At 41.6% G+C, this 24,726-nt stretch overlaps 1 protein-coding gene across 1 annotated transcript in view; it reads right to left on the bottom strand.

The window, feature by feature from the left end:
* The window catches only part of PDE11A (phosphodiesterase 11A), a 568,355-nt gene that overhangs the window by 458,926 nt on the left and 84,703 nt on the right, over positions 1-24,726 (bottom strand). Inside the window, exon 2 of the mRNA XM_033946286.1 lies at positions 5,848-6,006. Within this exon, the coding sequence (XP_033802177.1) occupies positions 5,848-6,006 (159 nt within the window). The remainder of the gene's footprint in view (positions 1-5,847; positions 6,007-24,726) is intronic.

Here is a 24,726-nt window from a genome sequence, read left to right as displayed (position 1 = left end):
CAGATATGTCAAACTCTGGCCCGCGGTGTAGTAAAATTTGGCCCACCAGACATACTCAACTTTCCACTTAAGCTGGCCTACTGGTACAAGCGCTGCATCAGAAATGCCAACTTAAGCTGGCCCGCCAGTACAAGCGCCGCATCAGCAGCCTGCAGAGGATCACTGGTCAGCCATAGCAATCCTTGTAGGCTGCCGTAGCCAGTAGCATGTTCAATCTGCTGTGGTCCTGTACGTCAGAGGAGAGGCAGGACCGCGGCAGAGGGAACGTGCTGCGGGGACCAACTGTAGAGCCTTTGCTGGGCATTCTCTCCCCAAGTGCTGCGATCATCTCACGCCGAGGGGTCCCTACCCCCTGCGCCCCACGATACAGGAAAACGTTAAGTGCCCCGAGAAGGGGCTCGCTTACAAGCCTTTTTGATCTGAAGGTACTGGAAAAGGAGGAGCACAGAACACCTTGGCCTTCAGCCAGCAGGTACATTTCAGGAGAACAGGGTGTGCTCTTATAAAAAGGCTCCTGTGGGCGGTGTTCGGACCTAGGCAGCAGATTGCTGAAGTTTGCAGAGTATGAAACTTGAACGAAATGGAAAGCATGTGGAATTTGAATTATTATTATTAATAGCTAGGAAGCTTGCTTGAATATATTCTCACTGCAAACTAAAAGGAAAACAACACATTTATAACCCTCCAGAGCTGGTGTTAGACAGCAAGCGTGAACTAGGACCTAAAAGAGAGAGGAAAAGTTTTTTAAAATTTATTTTGTTTAATTCACAGAGCCGGCGTGTGGGTTGGAGAGATGGTAACCCTATACTTCTACTAAGATTAAGGGGTCCTTTTATTAAGGAGCACATTTAGCGCACGCTAAATCGGTTAGCATACCTTAATAAAATGACCCCTACATATCTTAATAAAAAATTTGGCCCATGACGCGGCAGAGGAAATTAGGCCAGTAGAAGGACGCGAAGCAGCGTATTTACTGTGCCTCGGACGCTGCTGGAGCCAGGAGGTTTGTGTTCGTCTTGCAGTGGGTTGGCTGGGAGGGTCAATGGGTGTTACTGATGTGCCGGGTAGGGTCGGTGGCGGAGGGGGGAGTCGCGGCATGTTACCTGTCGCCGGTCCGGAGACGCGCGCATGCGTACTCTTACCTGCCACAGCCTGACAGATCAGGGGTCAGGGAACACGGGGTAAGAGTGTGCATGCGCGCTTAGCATTTTATTATATAGGATTATGGTCACCGCATCTGAAAAAAAAAAAAAAAAAGACAGAGAATCTAGAAATTGTATAGAGAAAAGGGACCAAATTGACAAAGGGGATAGAACAGCTCCCCTATGAGAAAGGCTAAAGAGGTTAAGGATCTTCAGCTTGAGAAAGAGATAGCTTGGGAAATATGATGGAGATCTATAAAATCATTAGCGGGTAGAAATAGGTAAACATGAAGGCCTAGATTATTTTAAAAACTGCATTAAAAAAATGATGGGCTGCTATCGCAGCTGTTCTGGTTCAGAATTTTAAAAAGCAACTCAGTCCCCACAAAATACTCATGTAAATGAGGTTGGCGGAGAGTAGTGAAGACTCGCTAAATTTGCATATGATGAGCACATAAGCAGAAAAAACACAAACCCCCCCCACAACACAACAACAGCGGGAGAGATGTTCAATCTCTCCCGCTGCCAACCAATACCACCTCCACCCCCCCTGCAGCAGGAGAGATGCCCATTCTCTCCCGCTGCCATGTGAAACAACCCTGCTACCACACAACAACCCCCCCTCCCCCCCCGCAGCGGGAGAGATGCCTACTCTCTCCCGCTTACAAGCGAACCTCCCCTCCCCCCAGCAGCGGGAAATATGCCCATTCTCTCCCACTGCATCACAACACCCCCCCTGCCTCTGATCCCTCTCCCTCGTACCTTTAATTAGATGGCTGAGCAGAGGGATGCCTACTCCTTCCAGCCTGTTGGCCCACCTCTTCCAAAATGGGCCTTTCCCTCCCCAGTGCATCCTAGGATGCACTAGAGAGGGGCCTGGGGCTCTGAATGGCCCATGTTCTTTAAGGCATCCTATGGGTTGTGCAGGCCAATCAGAGCTTTAGGCGCTTTCCCAGTGCATCCTAGGATGCACCTGAGAGGGGAAAGCCCATTTTGGAAGAGGTGGGCAAGCTGGCCAGAGGGAGTAGGAATCTCTCTCAATGCGGGGGGGGGGGGGGGTGCCGCTTGGCAGCGGGAGAGAGTGGGCATCTCTCCCGCTGCAGGGGGGTGTTGTGTGGCAGCGGAAGAGAGTGGGCATCTCTTCTGCTGCCAGGGGGTGTTGTGTGGCAGCAGGAGAGAATGGGCATCTCTCCCACTGCTAGGGGGGGGTTTGCTTCTCAAAATGGCTTTTCTAGTTCTGTCACTGTACCGGCACCCCTAGACCAGTCGCTGATTTTTGTCGCCAAAAGCCAACGCTGCTCTTGGAGAATGGCTCGGCGATTTTAAAGAATCCACTGGAGTGCTCATTTTAATGTTGAAGAACCCATTTGCATGGCAATGTCGGAGACTGCTAGAAACCTCATTAAAACAGAGATAAGCCGTTTTGATAATCCACTGCTAGAATGCATGCATGCTAAAATATCAGAAAACAGTTTAGCGACAGTGTTAAACTTTTGAGAATCTGGGCCAAAATCAGTTCTTTAGTCTTTGAAACTGTATAGACTAGGGGACATGTCTGTACCGTAAGTAGCACATTTAAAACAAAACAAATTGGAAAAATATTGTCTCATTTGGTACACAATTAAGCTCTGGAATTTGTTGCCAGAGGAAGTAGTAAAATCAATTAGCAAAGCTGGGTTTTAAAAAGGAAATGATGTCAACAATCAGGTAGGATGGCTAAAGGGTGATCTCCAGGCAGGCTGGTCACAGCAATGAAAATTTGTGACAGAGGTGTAAAAGGGGTATTCAGGGAAGAAAAGACCATAGCAAAGAGATTAAATGAATTATTTGCTTCAGTCTTTATCAAAGACGTGAGGGAGATACTGCTGCCAGAAATGGTATTCAATGTGGGAGCCAGAGAAACTGAAACAAATCTCTGTAACACTGGAAGATGTAATGGGTCAATTTGACAAACTGAACAGTAGCAAATTGCCTGGACCGAATGGTATACATCTCAGAGTGCTGATAGAATTGAAAAATGAACTTGCAGAGCTATTGTTAATAATTTATTTTTAAAATCCAGCATGGTACCAGAAGACTGTAGGGTGGCCAATGTAATGCCAATTTTTAAAAAGGGTTCCAGAGGTGTTCCGGGAAATTATAGACCAGTGAGCGACGTCAGTGCCTGGCAATATGGTTCAGACTATTATAAAATGACAGAACATATACATAAACATGGATTAATGAGACAAAGCCAGTATGGATTTAGTCAAGGGAAATCTTGCCTCACCAATCTACTGCATTTCTTTGAAGGGGTGAATGAACAAGTGGATATAAAAGTGAGCCAGTCTACATTTTGTATTTGGATTTTCAAAAGGCATTTGACAAAGTACCTCATGAAAGACTTCTGAGGAAATTAGAAAGCCTTGGGATAGGAGGTAATGCCTTACTATGGATTAAGAATTGGACTCCTTTTAGCATATGAATTTTCTTTTAGAGGACTTAGAATGTGATGAAAATGATAAAAAAGCATTCATTTAATTTAAAAACCATTAAAACCACTTTTCATAATTCTTTCATTCAAACTCCAAATATAAGCTTTCACACAAAAGCATTCAAAATTCTGAGGAAAATTCAATTTTCCCTTAATGGATCTACTAAACTGTCACCCCCTAATCACTCACTGCAAAAGCAGCGTTAGGCTTCTTTATCACCGGCCGTGGCGGTATTAGCTCCGACACTCATAGGAATTCAATAACCATCGGAGCTTTTACGACCATGGCCAGTAATTAAAGGGTGGCGGGGGAGGGTTAATTTTTCTCTCTTTTACACTTATCCTGTCAGAGCCTCACAGACACATTTCTGCTCCCTCTCAAGTCTTCAGTTCTTCTGCACAATGGTCAGGGGAACATCTCCTTAGTTTGTAAGTCTGTCAGTTAAACCCATTATATTTAATGACTAAATTGGTATATGCTTATACCTTTTTTTAAATTTGTAAATCGCTTAGTAAAGTAAATAAGCGATCCATCGAGATAAAATAAAACTTGAAACTTGAATGCTACCTCACTTGTATTAGATACTCCCAAGCAGATCCTACAGGTATATTTTAAAGCATGAAATATTGACACAAATTCCATTTTGAAAGTACAAAATCCCATAGGAATGAATGGTAAAAGTACATTTTCCATAAACACAAAGAATATGAGTGTTACCCAAATTACTGTGCCACCTAAGCACATCTTTATCAACAACCCTATAATTTTAGATTTTAAAAATAAACATTTCCTAAATGCTACACATTATTCACATAAAAGTAGACAAAATTGTACCGGAATCCCTGACATCCTCTTGGAAAACAATAAAAAAAATGGCACCTGCTACACCCTCCATCAACAAGAGCGCAAAATGCCCATTCAGAAGCCTTATTTTGAACGAAACCTTAAAAACGGAATAAAACTAACAAAATAACAAATTCCTCCCATCCCCTTTTACTAAGCCATCGTAGAGGTTTCTACTGTGACCCAGAGCGCTAAATGCTCCGATGCTCATAGGAATTCTATGAGTGTCAGAGCATATAGTGCTCCAGGCCATGGGAGAAATCTCTATTGTGGCTTAGTAAAAGAACTTAACCCGCCCCCTCAGAGACACCCCAAAAGACCTCAACAACAAAAAATAATGTTTTAAAACTATCCTCCAGAACTCCAGTGCAAACAAACCCAAAACACCACATAAAAGTTTAAAACATTGAGGGCTCCTTTTACGAAGCCGTGTTAGCGGCTTTGTCGCACACACATTTTTAGTGTGCGCTAGCCGAACAACTACCGCCTGCTCAAGCTAGCGGCTAGCACGGCCAGCAAATTAGTGCGCGCTATTACGCGCATTAAACCGCTAACGCGGCTTCATAAAAGGAGCCCTAAACCTAAGGTTGTTGTAAGTTGGAGACTGATATATCGTGAATGTTTGAGGCTTCTATTATTTAATGACTGGCGCTTAATAACTGCCTTCCACACCTCTTGGGAACTTTAGCAAACTTGTGGAAATACCAGTAGTTCTTAACGTTTTTCAGTATGGGATATGATCTTATACTCTTCTAGAACTGTATCTTTGACATTTTTTTTGGTAGTTGCTTATTTAACATGGTTTTCAGCAGAAAATTTTCTTCAAGGCAATGTCAGAAATGTAATTTTGAGTCTGCCATATTTTCACATGGTAGTACTCATATTAAAATTGTTTCTATTGCCAGTTTGTCTGTTTTTTTGTGTTGTGAGTACTATATTTTGCTTTTTTCTGAAAGGCTAAAAATGAGACAAACAGTCTAAACTAAAATAGCCATCTAGTGAGATAGAACGGTAAAGGGAGGAAGAAAGAATTATTAGAGAGGGAACTACAGAGAAGGAAAATGCTCACCATCCATTATACATATATACAGGAAGCAACCAAGATTGATGTCACTTTCAACTCTGTTGACATGTCTCATTGGAAGAAAACTCAAGATTGATGTAATTTACAATCCAATAGTCATACCTCATTAGAAAGATGCTTATCATATAGGATCTAAAGAAGACATATTCATCAAATGAAACAGTGGCAAAGATGCTGTTGTTTCATGACTAGCAAATCCGTAAATCTCTTCCAAGTTTTGTATGACTGCCTATACATAACACATAGATAAAGCAGTTCACTATAAGTGGTCAAAGAATGAAGACAATGAGAAACTCAATCTTACCTTTTCATCATCCTCGGTGAAGGGGGCGCCTCCAGGAGTCTTATTTATAGCCTGAGCAACACCAATAACCTCACCATCACTGTTTCGGATGGGCATACAAAGCAAGGACTTTGTCTTGTATCCAGTCAGTTTGTCAATTTCGTCACTGAACCGGCGGTCCTGCAAAGCAAAATCATTTACAATATTATAGATGTCTATAGTTTCAACATGGCTTGATTTTAAGAGCCCAATTCACTTTTTTTTTTAACCTAGCAAGAATACCCTGGGATGTATTCACTGAAAAGGGTGGTAGTTTTAAAGCTGTGGTACAAGCTGGACTTTTACAATATCTTAATTTCCCATGGAAGTGACTAATCCGTGGAAACTCAGTACCATATGTTGTTAATCCTGTAGTATATGATTAATGCTGGTTGTGAACAATCTTGCAAAAGCGCTAAGCTACATTGCAATCTCCTGGGCACATCTTAAAGGAGATGGCATGAAATTTCCTCAAGTTTCAAATTTATTAAAAAAAATTTTATACCGCTTAATCAAGTTTCTAGGCGATGTACAAGGTAAAAAATTATATAAAAACAAGTTAAAATTAGAGGTACTAAACAAAACCAGAATAGGTTAATAAAACACATAACAAAACAAATGGATTAACTTCACACAGTTGGGGAAGAAGGGTAAGAACTACAATCTTTGAGGAAAAGAGCACCACCCTCTCCCTCCCCCATGGCCTCCACAATCACATACCCCCCTCCTGATACCTCCCCCAAGTCAAGAGACATTCTTTTTGAAGATACCCTCCAATTCAAGACCACCCTTCCAAAGCCCTACAATCACCAAAAGTTCCCTTACTGTAGGCCCCCTCCCCTCAGCCTACCTAGTATCTAGTAGGATCAGCACAGGAGTGATCCCAGTCATTCTTGCCCCATGCTAGTGCCCAGTTCAAAATGGTACCAAAAGCTTCTAATGGTAGTTTTGTGGTACTACCACTAGTGGTCAAGCTGCCACTTTGTTTGATTTACATAGTAATAAGCTGTTTTGCATGCATTTGCATGCTTTATATTTTATTACTATGCATCTTTTAGGCAAGCAATGCACCTATGCCCTATTTATCAATGCGCATTAAAATGTGTTAGAGAACATTTTCTAGCATGCATTACTTCACGCTGTTTAACATTTCAGTAAATGTCATGAATCTATGTGTGAATACAGCGGTCTTAATTTGTATTTGTTATTGCTGGTACTAACCCAGTTGTGTTACTAGGAATGGAAACATCAGATGCCCTCAAAATCACATGCACAGAGTTATTCATGAGTCACCCGAAGGCCAATAATGATCCAGAAAGATTATGGCAAGAGTTCCAAACCACAATGTCCTCTTTTAGCCTCATCATGAGATTATGTAAGAGGCTTTATGTGCCCTAGTGTCAGCTTCAGCCTCTAAGCCTCAAAGTCAAACTGCCCCAGTCCTTCCCACTCTGTGATCATTTAAGGGGCTCCAAGCCATGAGGACCCTCCCCATTTTCCAGCACAGAAAAGGCAAGAGTGATCCTACCCCCCTCTCCTCACATCTCTCCTACTCAGATCAAACTATAGCACAGCTGGCCCAATGCTCTCCTCAAGCCACTTCTTAGTGCTAACCAGGTATGTTTAGGAAGGCAACACCAGCTATGAGGGATTTATAACTAACTCATGCCTTTTTCAGTAGTAGCACAAGGCAAGTTACATTCAGGTAGACTTGGTATTTCCTGTCCTAGGAGGGCTTACAATCTTAGGTTTGTACCTGAGACAATGGAGAGTTAAGTGACTTGTCCAAGATCATGAGGAGCTACAGTAAGATCTGAATCCTAGTTCTCAGCCTGCTAGCCACTTAAAGTTTGACCAGCTGGACCTCACTGAATTTGCAGCTGAAATTAACTGATGATCTGTTCTGCTCAGCAGCTCTTTGGAAACTGACCTTTTTATCTCCAACAGGGCACACTGTCACAACAATCAAAAGGAATCAGCAGCAGGAAAAGGAGGCACACCTTTGTTGTACAACTATTAGAGCCCTGAGCAGCCTGGAAGACTCAGCTGAGAGGCACACACTCTTCCTATGGTCTTGATTCATGAAAGGGTGTTCGTATATGATAACCAAGCATACTAGTAGGGTTTGGGGGAGTTTTGGAGGGCTCACCATAAATTATAAGGGGTATATGGTGAGATGTATTTCTAGGACTCTTTATATGAAGTTCACAGCAGTGCCCTCTAAGGTGTCCCACTGCTCTGTTGGCATGTCTGTGTGGCCAGTCCATCACAATGATGGCCACTCCCATGTCCCAATGGTCTGGGTTTGGACATTTCTGTGGTCAAAAATTGGGTATACAGTTGCAGTGCCCCTGTATTAGTGTTTGTGTTACATAGATGTACCTGTTTTGTTTTTGATAACAAGTAGAAGTGTGTTTGGTTATTAGTATTGTATTTTTCTGCATTCTTATGTATTGGTTTCCATAAGGGTTTTCTTATATGCACAGAATGGTAGCAACATCTCCCTGGTTTACTAAGGACCAAAAATACAGCAGATTGGCAGGACCAATCCTCTAGTGGGGTGGGGTTTTGTTACAAAGCTTGTATATCACTAGATACTTTATCCTTGTGCAAGTACTGTACACAGTTCCTAAATAAGTCTGTCTTGCTGCACAGTTTCAGACCCTTGTAGTAGTAATCTCTTCTGCCACAACTATGGGATCAACACTCAAAGCCATTTATCCAGTATTCAGCACATAACTGCTCAAGTTAACTAGACAAATAGTATCACATAAACACAGTCTTATCTTTGCCTGCTTTACTTTAGGTGGTTAAGTGCTGAATATCATATTATTTAAAATTTGATCAATTTGTTTTATTTATTAATAATAATAATAACAACAGCTTATATACCGCAATACCGTGAAGTTCTATGCGGTTTACAAAGATTAAGCAAAGGTACAAATTGATTGACTTTAAGAGGGGAGGAAGAAAGAGGGTTAATAGGACAGGAAATCCATTTTTGAGGAGAGAGTGATCAATAGAACAAGTTAATCGCTATAGAGGGGAGAGAGAAGAGAGGATCAGTTGTCTAGATACTTTAGGAACAGGTGTGTTTTCAGACGTTTCCTAAATTCCTCATAAGTAGTGGGCGAAAGCAATTGTTCTAGGTCTTTAAAATTTAAAATTTGATTAATCGCTTAATCTTACTTCTATGCGACGTACACAAAATAAAAGGTTTTAAAACATTCAGGGAGGTACAATATATGAGACATGGACTTAACCTACCAATACTTACATTGTCAATGGGGAAGAGAGGTAAGAAATACAATATAAAATAGGAAAGAAACGAATATGGGAAACACATAAGGTAGGGATTTGAGAAAGGAAAAGGAGAAAGAGAAAAAAAAAGAAAAGAAAAGGGTTATGAAATAAAGTTAAGATCGGAAAGGAGCTTATCCAATGCAGATAGCTATGATGAGTCCATGATAAACTGGCATTCTTTAGATCACTACATGCTCTAAAAATATTGTTATTTTTCCCTATATAAAAAAATAAAGGGCTTTTTTACATAACTAAGGTAGCAGCTGCTGCTGCGCTAATCGCTCTGATGCCCATAGGGATTTAATGGGCATCGGAGCATTTGCCACATGGCAGCCACTACTGCAGCTTTGTAAAAGGGGGGGAAGAGCGTACATCTTTTATTAATGCCATGAAAGAAATATGCACTGTTAAGATTCCAATTAGAACACACAGGGACAAGTTAAGCATTAGAGAATTGCATGGGGACAAATTTGTCCCTGTCCCCGCAGAAACTCAATTTGCCCATCCCGTCCCCGTGAGTTTTGTCGCTGTCCCTGTCCCATTCATGTAAGCTCTGCCTTAACCACACAAGCCTCGAACACATGATTTTAAAGTGTTTGAGGCTTGTGCAAATGAGGATGGAGCTTGCTGGAATGGGGCAGGGACAGGAAAAAGAACTCACGGGGATGGGACGGGAAAATGAGTCCCCACGGGGACGGGGAAAAATTTGTCCCCGTGTCATTCTCTATTAAGCATGTTTGAATTTGCATCTTCCTACTTCATTATTCATATTTTGCTCCTACACTAAATTTTAAAAATGAACCCCCTCCCATTGCACCCTAATCAAAGTCTTTTCACATTAGATTTTTCACTGCTCTCCAAAGAGTTTATGGTATTTAATAAATCAGTTCTAATACATTACCCAGCAGTTTTCTATTACAAGAGAATAGAGATGGTTTTCCACTACAAATAAAAACCCAGCAGGTATTCTCTAGAATGATAGATAATTCAAAATACCATTATACCTGCAGCTAATAATTCTGGTAAAGACGTCATAATGCTCCACCAGCTTCAGAAGCCTGCTATGGTTTTCCATGTCACTAGAAGAAAAATGCCCCATACCACTTGAGAAATAATGTCTCTTTGATATGATTAAGGCAGAGACTCCAAATTATGCTCAAGTTTCCTGTCACAGTTTTTATGATCTCAACGCTAGTGTAACTCCGCAAACTGTAACTTCATAAAACAGCCAAGGTGCTCTCTCCCTTACAGAAATACGCATCCAGTCTCATAGCTAGTATGCTTAAAATTTTTCTCAGAGCAGGCCAGGCCAAACTATGCCCTAGTGACATTTCAGAGTGGCAACAATAAATGAGACCGAGAAAATGTTCCTACAGGGAGATGTCCACTGAATTCCTCAGATGAAAATAATCACATTCTATGATAAATAAAAACCCAGCTCTGAGGCCCTATGTATTTCATAGAAAGTTGAGTGAATACCCTTTAGCTGAGTTTTAGACAGACCATAATTCTGAATAGCACAATAGATCAGCCTTATTTCACTAAACTCTAACCCAGGGGCGGGGAACGAGGGCCACAATCCAGTCGGGTTTTCAGGATTTCCCCAGTGAATATGCATGAGATCTATTTTCCTACAATGGAGGCAGTGCATGCAAATAGATCTCATGCATATTCATTGGGGAAATCCTGAAAACCCGACTGGATTACAGCCCTCGTTCCCCACCCCTGCTCTAGTCCCTGGATTCCGTATACTGCGACCAAAGTTGTGCAAGCACCTTAATTGTTTAACAAGCCAATTGACATTGTGCAAGCACCCATAATTGACAACTGACAATCAATTATTGGCACTAAATGACACTAATTAGAATTTACGCACACAACTTCCTAAGCATATTCTATAAAGTGGTACACGTAAATTTTAGTGTACAGGTATCAAAAGGTGGCTGGGCCAAGGGAGAAGCATAGGCAGGTCATTGGCATTCCTAAAAGTTAGGTACTTTGTTATAGAATACATCTGATCCATACACAACTTAGCTGCAGGCATTTAGGCCTGGTTTTCATTGGCATGCCTGCATCTAAATGTTAGTTGTGCAGACAGGTGTTGCACGTGATTCTATATATCAAAAAATACAAAGGAAAAAAGCAATCCCACGGGCAAGCTATAGATACAAAAACAAGGAAGTGGGGAAGGTACACTGATCAGACCACTGTGTGGACAAACACGTTTATTCACAATATAAAATCTCAGTTAAAATTCACACAAGTATGCATTTAAATAAAACTAAATGTAGCAGGCATGTAAAATCCTTTGTAAAAGAGCATATCCTGGACCCCCAACATGGTCCGTGTTTCGGCCACAGGGGCCTTCCTCAGGGGTGTAAAAGTATCCCAGTAGATGGCGCCAAATAACCAAAAAAGCCAAACTGAGTTAAACTTGGAGGAAAACACGCTGAGGTGCCTGCTACCTAGTGCGATATCTACAATAAAATCACGATTTGAAGAAAAATACCATGATAGCAGCGTACTAGACTGCAGGCACCTTGGCGTGTTTTTCTTTTTTTGTTATTTGGCGCCATCTACGGGGATACTTTTATACTCCTTAGGAAGGCCCCTGTGGCCGAAACACGGACCGTGTTGGAGTTCAGTATATGTTTTATTTAAATGTATACTTGTGTGAATTCTAACAGAGATTTATATTGTGAATAAACATGTTTGTCCACACAGTGGTCTGATTAGTGTCCCTTCCCACACATGATTCTATAAACTGCACCTAACTCCAGAGGCAGTATATATTTGCACTAAATGCTGACCTTTTTAGTGCTTAGTTAAATCCCTTAGTTAAATCTCATGATTCCTTTCCAGAAATGCAATTGTGACATCATCATCTCAAAGTGGGTGTAGGAAGTGTACTAATTATGCTTAAGAGCCTAAAGTATGGGAACCCGCGATATGTTACCTCACATTACAACCCACATATGTTGCTGTTATTTGAAATAAAAATAAACACACAGTAATCCAAGCTCATTGTGGTACAGATTACCTGCTTTAGTAAGCCAGCCTTTTAGACGGTTATGTCTAAGTGAAGAGCATAGAGCCAAAAATGATGACTGATATTATGGTTCACAGATAGCCTCATATGAATCTTCAAAAACATACATATATTTTCTTTGATCCTGCCCAATTAGGTTTTTTCCTGGAAGGTAAAGGAATCTCTACACAGCCCGATTGAAACAGGTTACTTATGCGGTATTAAGTTATGGATAGGATAATATCACAATACTGCTCTATTTCCTAATTTTTTATTTTCTTTGGTATATGTCCCCTTTCCCGAGGGGCTCTATTCATTTTGTCTCTTCTCCTCAGATTGTGGATTGTATTAGATGGTTTTTTCTTTCATTGTTTACTTATTGGTCCTTAGTTTTTAACTAAGTGAGCTTATATTTTTGTATTGCCTTTAACATCTTTGTAAATGGGATGTATTAAATGATAAATAAATTTGTTTTAAAAACATACATATCAAATTACTCCATATGTTGAATGTCTCAATTGTCTGGCTATTTTGGGCTTGAGGGTAGACAGACAATTATTCCAATTATGACTGCATGAGAGAGATTTACATGCAATGAAGGTAATGAGCATATAGATCGCTCTCATGCATATTCATGAGGGTTATCCTGAAAATCTGGCCTACTTGCAGCCCTCAAAGACTGAACTTGGACAAGTGTGGCTTAGACACTTGGCCCCTATTTCCAAAAGTGGTCTTTCATCAGCAACTCTATCATATCCATCTTTTTGCACAATTTTGTGCCTCAGTCTCTTGTCAACACATTTTTATGGTAAAAATAATAAAATTGTTAATTCTTCTTTCAGCAACCATCAAGCCTTAGCTTCATGCAAGCAAGTCCTGGAGGCACTAGTTAAGGTCAATAGGACACTATCAGCCTCTTTTACAAAGCCGCACTAGCAGCTGTGCTGCGCTAATGGCCCCGAAGACCATAGAGATTTAAAGGGCTTCGGGGCTGTTGCTGCACAGTAGCCGCTAGCGCGGCTTTGTAAAAGAGGCCGTATGAACATGCTTAACACATAGAGCTGAATATGTAAGCTTCTAATGCTTTGAGGCTAATTTAGAACTTCATCTGCTGAACAGCAGAGGCTTCTGGGAGTGTTAGAAGCTAATTGCTGATCTGATGACTGATTTACAGTATCATCAGTCTTGCACTGATGACCCTTCACTGATTTTGTAACATGAATTTATTCTTCCCAGTTAGCAGTATTTATTCTCAAGGTCACGCATCTGATTCTGTTAAACAGCTGTTAATTTTTTTTCATCTATTTTTTTAATAATGGGACTCTAATATCCAAATATTTCTTGCCTTTTTCTTATGGATTCCTGAAATTTGCACTTCATTTGTGGTCTTCTCATCATCTAGCAGCCAGAACTACCACATGTTTTCTCTCACAGGTTATTCCTACCAGTTTTCACAGAAAGCTTTTCAGGTTTTGTTGATTTTTCATAAGTTAGCTCTCTTTGCTTTTGAAGGTGTGACAAGCAGAAGCAGTCTTCAAACATCCCACATAATTAAAATCATTGCAGGTAATTTTTTTCTAGTGAGAAGTCACTAGGGACAGAAGGTAGTGGGGGGGGGGGGGGGGGGGTTCTAGTGAGGTGGCCACTAGAGAAAGGAGGTAGTAAGGTTCTCTCCTGCTTCACTGTCCTCACTGGACCACCTGGGGGCCTATTGTGATCAGGGGAAGGTTGGGGATCAGAAAGAGGGGGCTATTCTGGAGGATGGGAAGAGGATAAGAAGGGGGGCAGCTTTCCCTGCTGCTACCCAGAGGTTAACCAGGCACTGACCAATATTCAGACCAGCACCTGATTAACCTCACCACATAAAATTAGAATAACTATTTTTCTGCCCTAAATTTATGCAGTTACCTAGCCAGTTAATGGTCTGAATATGCCACTAACTCCAGATTGTCAATGGAAAAACAGTTTGTTCAACCCAACTCAAACCAGACAATTATATATGAACAAACTCTTGCAGATTAGATTTTTATTACCAAACCTCAAACACCCAAAACACTACTTATTTTGTTTTGTGCTCTTACTGGGGTGACGTGTTCATCATCGGCCTGGTTTTATTACTTTTAGTGCAGGTAAGACCCAAATTAACCAATGTGGTGCTATAATTAAATTATTAGGAAGAGCAGGGCCAGGGGTGGAACAGGGCAGGGACACGGGTCCTCTTTTTTTAAAGAGGAAATCTGGTAATCCTACCCTAACTTATGGCTGTCAATGGCTCAAAGTGCCACCGCTGACACCAGCACCACACACATAAACCATTCCATGCATCAATTAAGCATGTATGGAACATAGCATGTTCCCAGTGCTGGCATCAGCAGTGGTTCTTTAAGCTGTTGATAGCTGCACTCTAAGTGACTGGAGCAGGCTTCAAGTTCAGATGTCTACTGCTATCAGGTCTTGGGGATCCCCACCAAACACAGAAAGGTGCATCCAGCTTTTGGGTAGGCCTGAGGCAAACATGAATCTGCCTCATCCATGGCTACCCCCTTGATTTGGCTACTATGACAGTGTAACTGCAGTTTATGTAGTATATATAAAGGTGCAGTTGCATATTTTTTTTAAAAAAAAAAGTTTGTAAGGGAGATTGTGGATATCTGTCTTATGCACGCTTCTGTGCTCTGAACAACTGGACTATTTACTTGCAAAACATTTTTAAGCATCACAACAAACAGAATACAGTACCAGACAATAAGAATAAATAAGCTGGAAAAAGAAAGGAAGAGAATATAGAAAATGGAGGGAAATTACAATTGATGAAGAATAAACTGGACAAGAAAACAAGCCCCGAAGAAAGATTGAAAGGAGAGGAAAAATTGTGATAAAGTAATTGACCTTCCTAGAAGGATATTAGGAAGGTGACAGAGTGAATTGAGAGAGCATATGGAGATTAGAGACTGATGGGAGTGAACAGAAAATTAATAAGAGCAGAGACAAAGGGAAAAGCAGGCACACAGAGCAGCAGCAGCAATTTAAAGGGCTGGAAAATGAGAAAGCAAGTTTGAAAAGTCTGTGGAGAGTGGCCATACCATAGAACATTGCTCTGAATTCACTACTTAGAGCATAAGGTATTTATGTCAAAATACATCATCCAAATAATGACTCATTTGATGTTACACTCATCCACCAGCGCACTCTCTATCTCTATCTCTCTGCTAGTCATTCTCCATATCCTTCCCCTTTCAACACTTTATATAATAAAGGCCCCCCCAAAAAAAAATTTGTATGCAGTTTCTCAACTTGTTTGAGAATTTGTGGTTCATTCAGGCTTTTTGTTTTTTTTCCTTTCCTGGGCCATGTCATCTGACGGATCTATCTCAGCATAGGGAGGGAAAAGTATTAGGATCCGTCAGCGCTAAAATGTCACCGAAGTCTGTCAGAGCCAGAGACTAAAAGTGGCGCGGCTACTTTGCTGGCAGTAATTGAATGTTTATAGAGCCCAGACGGTTGGGCCGGGTCCCCACCACTGGTATCTTTTGCAGGAGAGATTTTCTGCAAAACTTCATTAAGGGGAATGGTTTTAGTCTCTGGCTCTGACAGACCTCGGTGACATTTTAGCGCTAACGGATCCTAATACTTTTCCCTCCCTATGCTGAGATGGATCCGTCAGCGCTAAATTGTCATCGAGGTCTGTCAGAGCCAGAAACTAACTACAAGTGGCACGAACCTCAGATTTTTAAGGATGTGCGGGTTTAGATCCGCGAGGTCCGTCAGGTCCGTGAGGTCCGCGTTTTACCCCTTCCCTCCAAGTACCCATTTAGGCCACTTTTTAGATTTTTTTTTTTTTTTTTAATTATTATTATGAGCCCCATAGTGTATATAAATAGAATGAATGTATTATGGAATAAATATGTAAGACGAATGTATATTTAAGATAAATATAGATTCTATACAGCATACTGTATACTCAGTCAAAAGAAAGACTAAAAGTAAAGGATATGTAAATGCACCATTCCATGATGCCCAAATGCACCAAAATCATCAATGAACACCATCTGAAGCTCAGGTATGGATAACCATTAAAGAAACACTCTTAACTCGGTATAGTAACACCATTACTAAAGCTCATATATGTTAGCTAATATATTGTATTGTAGCTCCTTTACTATAGCTCATAAATCGTAGCTCATGTATTGTAACGCCATTACTGAAGCTCATGCGTCATGCATTATAATACCTCTACTGCGGCTCATGTATTGAAACACCATTATAGAAGCTGAATTGACTCCCCAGTATAGAAGCAGTATAGAAGCTTTCAATAAACAATAAAAACTTGTCTGAATATTGGCCAGTGCTCAGTTAACTTCCGGGTAACTGTATGTACCTGGATATTTAATACCAAAGCCTGGACATGGCCCAGCACTGAATATCTGGGCTTAATTCAGCCTGCTGCTGACTGCCACAGGCTCAATATTGGGCCATTTGCCAAAACAGGGAGCACGAAAATGCAGTGAGGTGCTGCTTTCATTGAGGAGTACTTATCCTTCTGAGCTGTTCCAGAAGCACATTTCTCAAATTTTGTGCTTTATTTTACCTTCTTGAACCTGTTTTATTGCTGGTTTGTTCTTGTTAAATACTGTATTAGTGACATAGGTATGCATTGTTTAGTAATCTAAGAGCAGTAACAAGGCAAATGAGACCCTGTGATCTCTAGCTTTCAGCTCCTTTGACTTGATGAGCTAAGTGCCTTTTTGGCTATTTGAAAACATCTCAGATTCTATTTTGACCTTCACCAATAATGAACTAATGCTATTCTTCTACGTTTGTAAATTGCTAGGATCTGTACTTCTCTGAAAAGTACTGCTTTTCTTACTCTTCCATTTTTACAATTTTTCAGCACTTAGCTAGATCCTCACCGGGAGCTCCCGGTTGTGCTAAAATGCTCTGCTGTATCACTGATAACAACAGAGACAACTGAATTGCTGACACCTACTGATAACCTCTCCCACTAGGTAAACAATTTATAATAACGGTGACACTCCACCAGTGTTTCCCTGGAGACAAAGCTAGCCAGTAGGGTTTTCAGGATTCCACAATGAAAAACCATGAGACAGATTTATGTACAGTGGTGTAGATCTGCTCGTATCTGATGCATATTCATTGTGACAATCCTAAAATAATAATAATAATAATAACAGTTTATATACCGCAATACCGTTAAGTTCTATGCAGTTTATAATAGATTAAGCAAGGTACAAATTGATTGAATTTAAGAGGGGGGAAGAGGAGAGTTAATAGGACCAGAAATGCGTTGTTGAGGAGAAAGAGATTAATAGGACAGAGGAATCACTATGGAGGAGAAAGAAGATGAGTGGGTCAGTTGTCTAGATACTTTAGGAACAGTTGAGTTTTTAGATGTTTTCTGAATTCCTCATAAGTAGTGGGCGAAAGCAATTGATCTAGGTCTTTACCCCACAATGCTGCTTGATGTGAAAGAAGGTGATCATGGTGTTTGTATCTCCAAGGTTGGCTGGGAAATACTGCATCAACGGCATCTAAAGACACTATTGTAGTTGAAATGTTAGTTCATGCTACTGAGAGAGATCAACGTTAATAAACCAGTAAGTTGGTTTCTTTATTTCAGTCTTTTACACCACCCATTCCTAATGGCTACAAAGCAATTTACAACAATTTTAGATAATACGGCAATTGAAACAACAAGATGTAACCTGGATTGGCCACCTTGAAGACGGGATACTGGGCTAGATGGACCATTGGTCTGACCCAGTAAGGCTATTCTTGTGTTCTTATGTTTCCACAGTGGCTAATCCAGGTCACATCCTGACAGAACCCCCCAAAATAGTAATTTTAGTGAGCATCTTTACATCCAGTGCAGTGGTCTCAAACTCACAGCTCGCCAGGTACTATTTTGAGGCCCTCAATATGTTTATCATAATCACAAAAGTAAAATAAAAGTTTCTTGAGCAAATGTCTCTTTAGCTATAAATTACAATATTATTATTAAGACTTAGCCAAAAGAAAAGATTGATAAACTATAAAGAGTTTTACCTCATACAAAATTATAATTTATTTAATAAGACATTAAGGGCTCCTTTTACAAAGCCGCGCTAGGGCCTTAACGCACGGAATAGCGCGCGCTAGCCGCTACCACCTCCTTTTGAGCAGGCAGTAGATTTTCAGCTAGCGCGCGCTATAGCACATACTAATCTGGTGCGTAGGTTAAAAACGCTAGCGCACCTTTGTAAAAGGAGCCCTAACTATTTTTTCTGAGGCCCTCCAAGTACCTATAAATCCAAAATGTGGCCCTGCAAAGGGTGTGAGTATGAGACCACTGATCCAGTTGGAGGATATTCTACAAAGCAGTACTCGCCTGCTAGTAGCCACTAAATAAACACATCTCCCAGAAAAGAGACAGTTATCTCTAAAGAAAAACTTTTGAGTCCAGATTTTATAAGGATCTAAAGCATATAAATGTTACCACAAACATCCCTCATATCAAAGTCTCTAATTGGGAATCTTTCAACATAGCTGTAACATTCAGACAATCCTCAGAGACTGCTTCCAGACTTTGACACCTCTGTTCCTTATAGAGTCTGGTAGCTGGTGCAATGGTTTCTGGAGGCACCTTAAAAATTTCTCTGCAATAACACCACAGGCATTTCTAAAGGATATATAAAGTCACTCCTAAGAAAATGTAAAAATCTCAATTTTAACCTTTTAGAGAAATTTTCAAAAGACTTGTTTCCTTTGAAGAGCTGACACATCATAGGTAATGATACCATTACGGAAAAGGGATTAGGACTTTTATACTGCCTTTTTGTAGTTATACAACCACACTCAAAGTAGTTTACATACAGGTACATCAAGCATTTTTCCTATCTGTCCCAGTGGGCTTACAAATCAGGACAACAACAACAAAAAAATATTTTTCTTGGTGCCTTGGGTTTTTGAACAAACAAAAGGTTGACCCTTGATGCTCCACAGAACCGGGAATCTGAAAAGAACAAAACCACTGTGGAGGAGATGATGCTCACGATGCAGACTTTATTAAAAATACAGTCCAATAATCCACATGATGAAATACCTAGGACTACGTAGAGTTTCACCCAGGATTGTTTTTAGTCTTTGATCCACGAGTTTTCCTATCAAGACCTTCAGGGACCCCTGAGGAAGACAATTTTGGTGAAACGCAGAGCATGTTGGGTCCTTAGTCCCCAATGGTTTGGGTCCTAAGTATTTTTTCATGTGGATTATTGGACTGTATTTTTAATAAAGCCTGCATCTTGAACATCATCTCCTCCACAGTGTTTTTGTTCTCGCCTTGGGTTTTTGACCTGTTCCTGGGGTAATTTGGGGTGCTGATTCAGAAAATTGCATTGGATAGACTGCATCAGCTCTAGTTTCTTAGATATGGTTATGGGATAGTAGATATGCCTTTGGGATAGTAGAGCCAAACATGAACATTGGACAAAAAAGATTGGCCTCTAAGGGAATATATGGTGGTTGGAGGACAAAATGTAAACAATGAACCTTTGGTAGCAAGAGGCAGAGAAAAATGCTTGTATCTAGGTGTGGTATACAGACCCCCAAGACAACTGGAAGACATGGACGCAGAATTAATTGAAGACATAGAGAATATCACTCTAGAGGAGAAGCTGTACTGCTAGGGGACTTCAATATGCCTGATGCAGACTGGAACTCATTTTCAGCGACAACCAGCGGTAGCAGGAGGCTCTTAACCTCCATAAAGGGAGCACGTCTCAAACAAATGGTAACGGAGCCCACTAGGGCCCAGGCGATCCTCGACCTGGTACTCACCAACGGGGAAAGCGTCTCAGAGGTCTCAGTAGGAGATACGCTAGCCTCCAGTGACAACATAGTATGGTTCAACCTTAGGAAAGGCTTCCCTAGATCAAACACGAAAACAAAGGTACTCAATTTCCGGGGCACAGACCGCACGCATGGGAGATTTCGTCCATCAGACGCTGCAGGACCAAGCGGAGACCGATGATGTAGAAGCTAAGTGGTTAACACTTAAATCAACCATACATGAAGCAACTAGCTGCTTCATAAAATCAGTAAATAAACGACAAAGAAACAATAAACCCCAATGGTTCACCGCGGAGATCTCGCACCTCATTAAGGAGAAGAAAAAAGCATTTCTCTCCTACAAGCGCACGGAGAAAAGAGAGGCAAAAGTAGAATATAGGACCAGGTCTACAGCGGTCAAAATGGCAGTTAGGGAGGCAAAACTTCGAGTGGAAGAAATTCTGGCAAAAAACATTAAAAAGGGGGACAAATCCTTCTTCAGGTATATTAGTGACAGAAAAAGGAACACAGGCGGGATAGTACGCCTTAGAAGACCGGACGGAAGTTACGTGGAAGCAGATTCCGATAAAGCCAAACTACTGAATGAATACTTCTGCTCAGTCTTCACCTGTGAGGCACCGGGACACGGTCCGCAGTTGAAGGCAACACAAAGCACAGAAGACCCGTTTCAGAATTTTGAGTTCACACCAGGTGAAGTTTACAGTGAACTGGCAAGACTCAAGGTGAACAAAGCCATGGGACCAGACAATTTGCACCCAAGAGTACTCAGAGAATTGAGCGATGTCCTGGCGAAACCGTTGGCTGAGCTATTCAATCTCTCCCTAAGTAAGGGAAAAGTTCCCCTGGACTGGAAATTAGCTAATGTCGTTCCTCTGCATAAAAAGGGTTGCAGGGCAGAGGCTGCGAATTATAGACCGGTGAGTCTCACATCAATAGTGTGCAAACTCATGGAAACACTAATTAAAAGCAAATTGGACACGATCTTGAATGAAGGGAATCTTCGGGATCCCAGTCAGCATGGATTCACCAAGGGTAGGTCCTGCCAATCCAATCTCATCAGCTTCTTTGACTGGGTAACAAGAAAGTTGGACTTAGGAGAGTCTTTGGACGTCGTGTACCTGAACTTCAGTAAAGCTTTTGACAGTGTCCCACACCGCAGGCTGCTAAGCAAGATGGAATCGATGGGGTTAGGAGAGACACTAACTGCATGGGTCAATGATTGGCTGAGTGGCAGACTTCAGAGGGTGGTGGTTAATGGTACCCTCTCTAAAACATCGGAGGTGACCAGTGGAGTGCCGCAGGGCTCGGTCCTGGGTCCACTCCTTTTCAACATATTCATAGGGGATCTGACTCAAGGGCTTCAAGGTAAAATAACACTATTTGCCGATGACGCCAAACTATGTAATATAGTAAGTGAATGCAGTTTACAGAATTATATGGCGCAGGACCTGCTTACATTGGAAAGTTGGTCCTCAACCTGGCAGCTAGGCTTCAATGCTAAGAAATGTAAGGTCATGCACCTCGGAAGCGGAAATCCATGCAGGACGTACTTCTTGAATGGAGAAACTTTAACTAGGACTTCAGCAGAACGAGATTTAGGAGTAATCATCAGTGCAGACATGAAAACTGCCAATCAAGTGGAGAAGGCTTCATCTAAGGCAAGGCAGATATTGGGTTGTATCAATAGAAGTTTCGTCAGCCGAAAGCCTGAAGTCATAATGCCGTTGTACAGGGCCATGGTGAGACCTCATCTGGAGTACTGTGTGCAATTCTGGAGGCCACATTACAGTAAAGATGTGCGCAGAATTGAATCGGTTCAACGGACGGCCACCAGGATGATCTCGGGGCTCAAGGTTCTCTCGTACGAAGAGAGACTGAACAAATTGCAGCTCTACACTCTTGAGGAACGTAGGGAGAGGGGAGACATGATCGAAACATTTAAGTATCTCACAGGACGCGTCGAAGTGGAAGATGATATTTTCTTTCTCAAGGGACCCTCGGCCACAAGAGGGCACCCGCTCAAACTCAGGGGCGGAAAATTTCATGGCGACACCAGAAAGTATTTTTTCACAGAGAGAGTGGTTGATCATTAGAACAAGCTTCCAGTGCAGGTGATCGAGGCAGACAGCGTGCCAGACTTTAAGAATAAATGGGATACCCATGTTGGATCCCTACGAGGGTCAAGATAAGGAAATTGGGTCATTAGGGCATAGACAGGGGGTGGGTAAGCAGAGTGGGCAGACTTGATGGGCTGTAGCCCTTTTCTGCCGTCATCTTCTATGTTTCTATGAACTAGAATCATATTGCCACCACTACTTATAAAGCTAGGCCTGATGAAACAATTTGTAAAGGCTTTGTATAAAGACGGCTAGTGCATTGACTACATAGAAACATAGAAGATGACGGCAGAAAAGGGCCACGGCCCAACAAGTCTGCCCACTCTAGTGACCCACCACCTAAATTCTTCCTTGAAGTGATCCCACATGCTTATCCCATTTTCTCTTAAAGTCCAACGTGTTGCTGGCCTGAATTACCTGCAGTGGACGAATATTCCAATGGTCAACCACCCTTTCGGTGAAGAAGTATTTCCTGGTGTCACTATGAAATCTCCCACCCCTGAGTTTCAACGGATATCCTCTTGTCGCCGTAGGTTCTTTAAGAAAAAAGATATCCTCTTCTACCTCAATACGACCCCTGACATATTTGAACGTCTCAATCATGTCTCCCCTCTCTCTACGCTCCTCAAGTGAGTATAGCTGCAACTTACCCAGCCTTTCCTCAAAAGGGAGAACCTTGAGTCCTGAGACCATCCTGGTGGCCATTCGCTGAACCAACTCCATTCTCTGCACATCTTTTTGATAATGCGGTCTCCAGAATTGTACATAATATTCCAGATGAGGTATCACCATGGATCTGTACGGCATTATATTACCTGGACTTACCATAGAAAAACTGAAAGCGGGAATTTTCAATGGTCCACAGATCAGACAACTTATGAATGAATTCGAATCATGTGCCTGGCCTTCATTTGTTCTTGTTGTGAACAATTTCTTGGCAACAAGAAGGCAGACATCTACACACAATTAGTAGAGGATATGCTCTTTCATTTCAACATGCTTGACTGTAACATAAGTGTTAAAGTCCATTATCTGCACAGTCAGATCACTTTCCAGAGAACCTTGATGACTTAAGTGAAGAGTAAGGTGAAAGATTTCTCCAAGACATAAAAACAATGGAAGCCAGATACTAAGGAAGATGGGATGCACATATGATGGCAGATTATTGTTAGAATCTTGTGCAGGATTGTCCTGGCAGATTCCATTCTCAGAAGTCTTACAAAAGGAGCTTCTTGTGTGTCGAATGACTGGAAAGTTTGTATCACGAACTTATGCTTTTGGTATGAAATAAGTAGATTTTCAAGTTGTACACTTAATTTTTAATATATTTCCTTCATGATATTAATTTAAACACTACATTAAAATACAGTGGAACCTTGGTTTACGAGCATAATTCGTTCCAGAAGCATGCTCGTAAATCAAGTTACTCATATATCAAAGCGAGTTTCCCCTTAGGAATGAATGGAAACTCGCTTTGATTTGTTCCACCAAACTCCCCCCCACCCGAGGCTACCGGTGCTGCTCCATCACCCCCTCCTCCCCCACCCCCCGCTCTAACCGGCATCGTACCTCCGAACCGGCATCGCACCCCCCCTGCGAACGCCCCTCCCCCCCCGCAAGAACCACATCGCACCCCCGTGCTGAAAGCGGCATCCGCCCGCCCTTCCTCTCAAACACGCTCCTTACCCCTTCTGCTGGTTGTGAGAGTGAAAGCAAGCTCCCACCTCTTGCCTAGGCTGGACCTTGAGCATCTGCGCATGCTCAAGGCCTTCTGGCTCTCGTTCTCTCATTTAGAATATTGTGTACAATTCTAGAGACCGCACCTTCAAAAAGTCGGTCCAGAGGAAGGCTAACAAATTGGTGTGTGGTCTTTGTCATAAGGCATATGGGGACAGACTTAAAGATCTCAATCTGTATACTTTGGAGGAAAGGCGAGAGAGGGGAAATACGATAGAGATGTTTAAATACCTGTGTAGCATAAATGTGCATGTGTCAAGTCTCTTTAATTTGAAAGGAAGCTAAGGAATGAGAGGGCATAGGATGAAGTTAAGAGGTGATAGGCTCAGGAGTAATTAAGGAAATACTTTTTTACAGAAAGGGTGGTAGATATGTGGAACAGTCTCCTGGAGACGGTAGTGGAGACAAAGACTGTGTCTGAATTCAAGAAGACATGGGATAAGTACATGGCATCTTTCTGAGAGAGGAAGAGATAATGGTTAGATGGGCCATTTGGCCTTTATCTGCCATCATGTTTCTATGACTGGCTCAAAATCATATCCTTGTAAGAAAATATGGAAATTCCATTTTTTGTAGAAGAGCTCAAATTAAATCTAAAGTTATTGCTTGGGGTTTATCATTTACAACTGCCACATAAGCTACAAAGGGTTTTACCAGTATCTTGTAATCCTCTTCCGAAAGCCTCTGTTGAACTTAAGAACATAAGAACATAAGCATTGCCTCCGCTGGGTCAGACCCAAGGTCCATCGCGCCCAGCAATCCACTCACGCGGCGCCCCAACAGGTCCAGAACCTGCACAGTAATCTTCTATCTATACTCTTCTATCCCCTT

This window comes from Geotrypetes seraphini, chromosome 5 (genome assembly GCF_902459505.1).
Source record: "Geotrypetes seraphini chromosome 5, aGeoSer1.1, whole genome shotgun sequence".
Lineage (NCBI taxonomy): Eukaryota > Metazoa > Chordata > Amphibia > Gymnophiona > Dermophiidae > Geotrypetes > Geotrypetes seraphini.
This window is presented reverse-complemented; position numbering and strand designations above follow the sequence as displayed.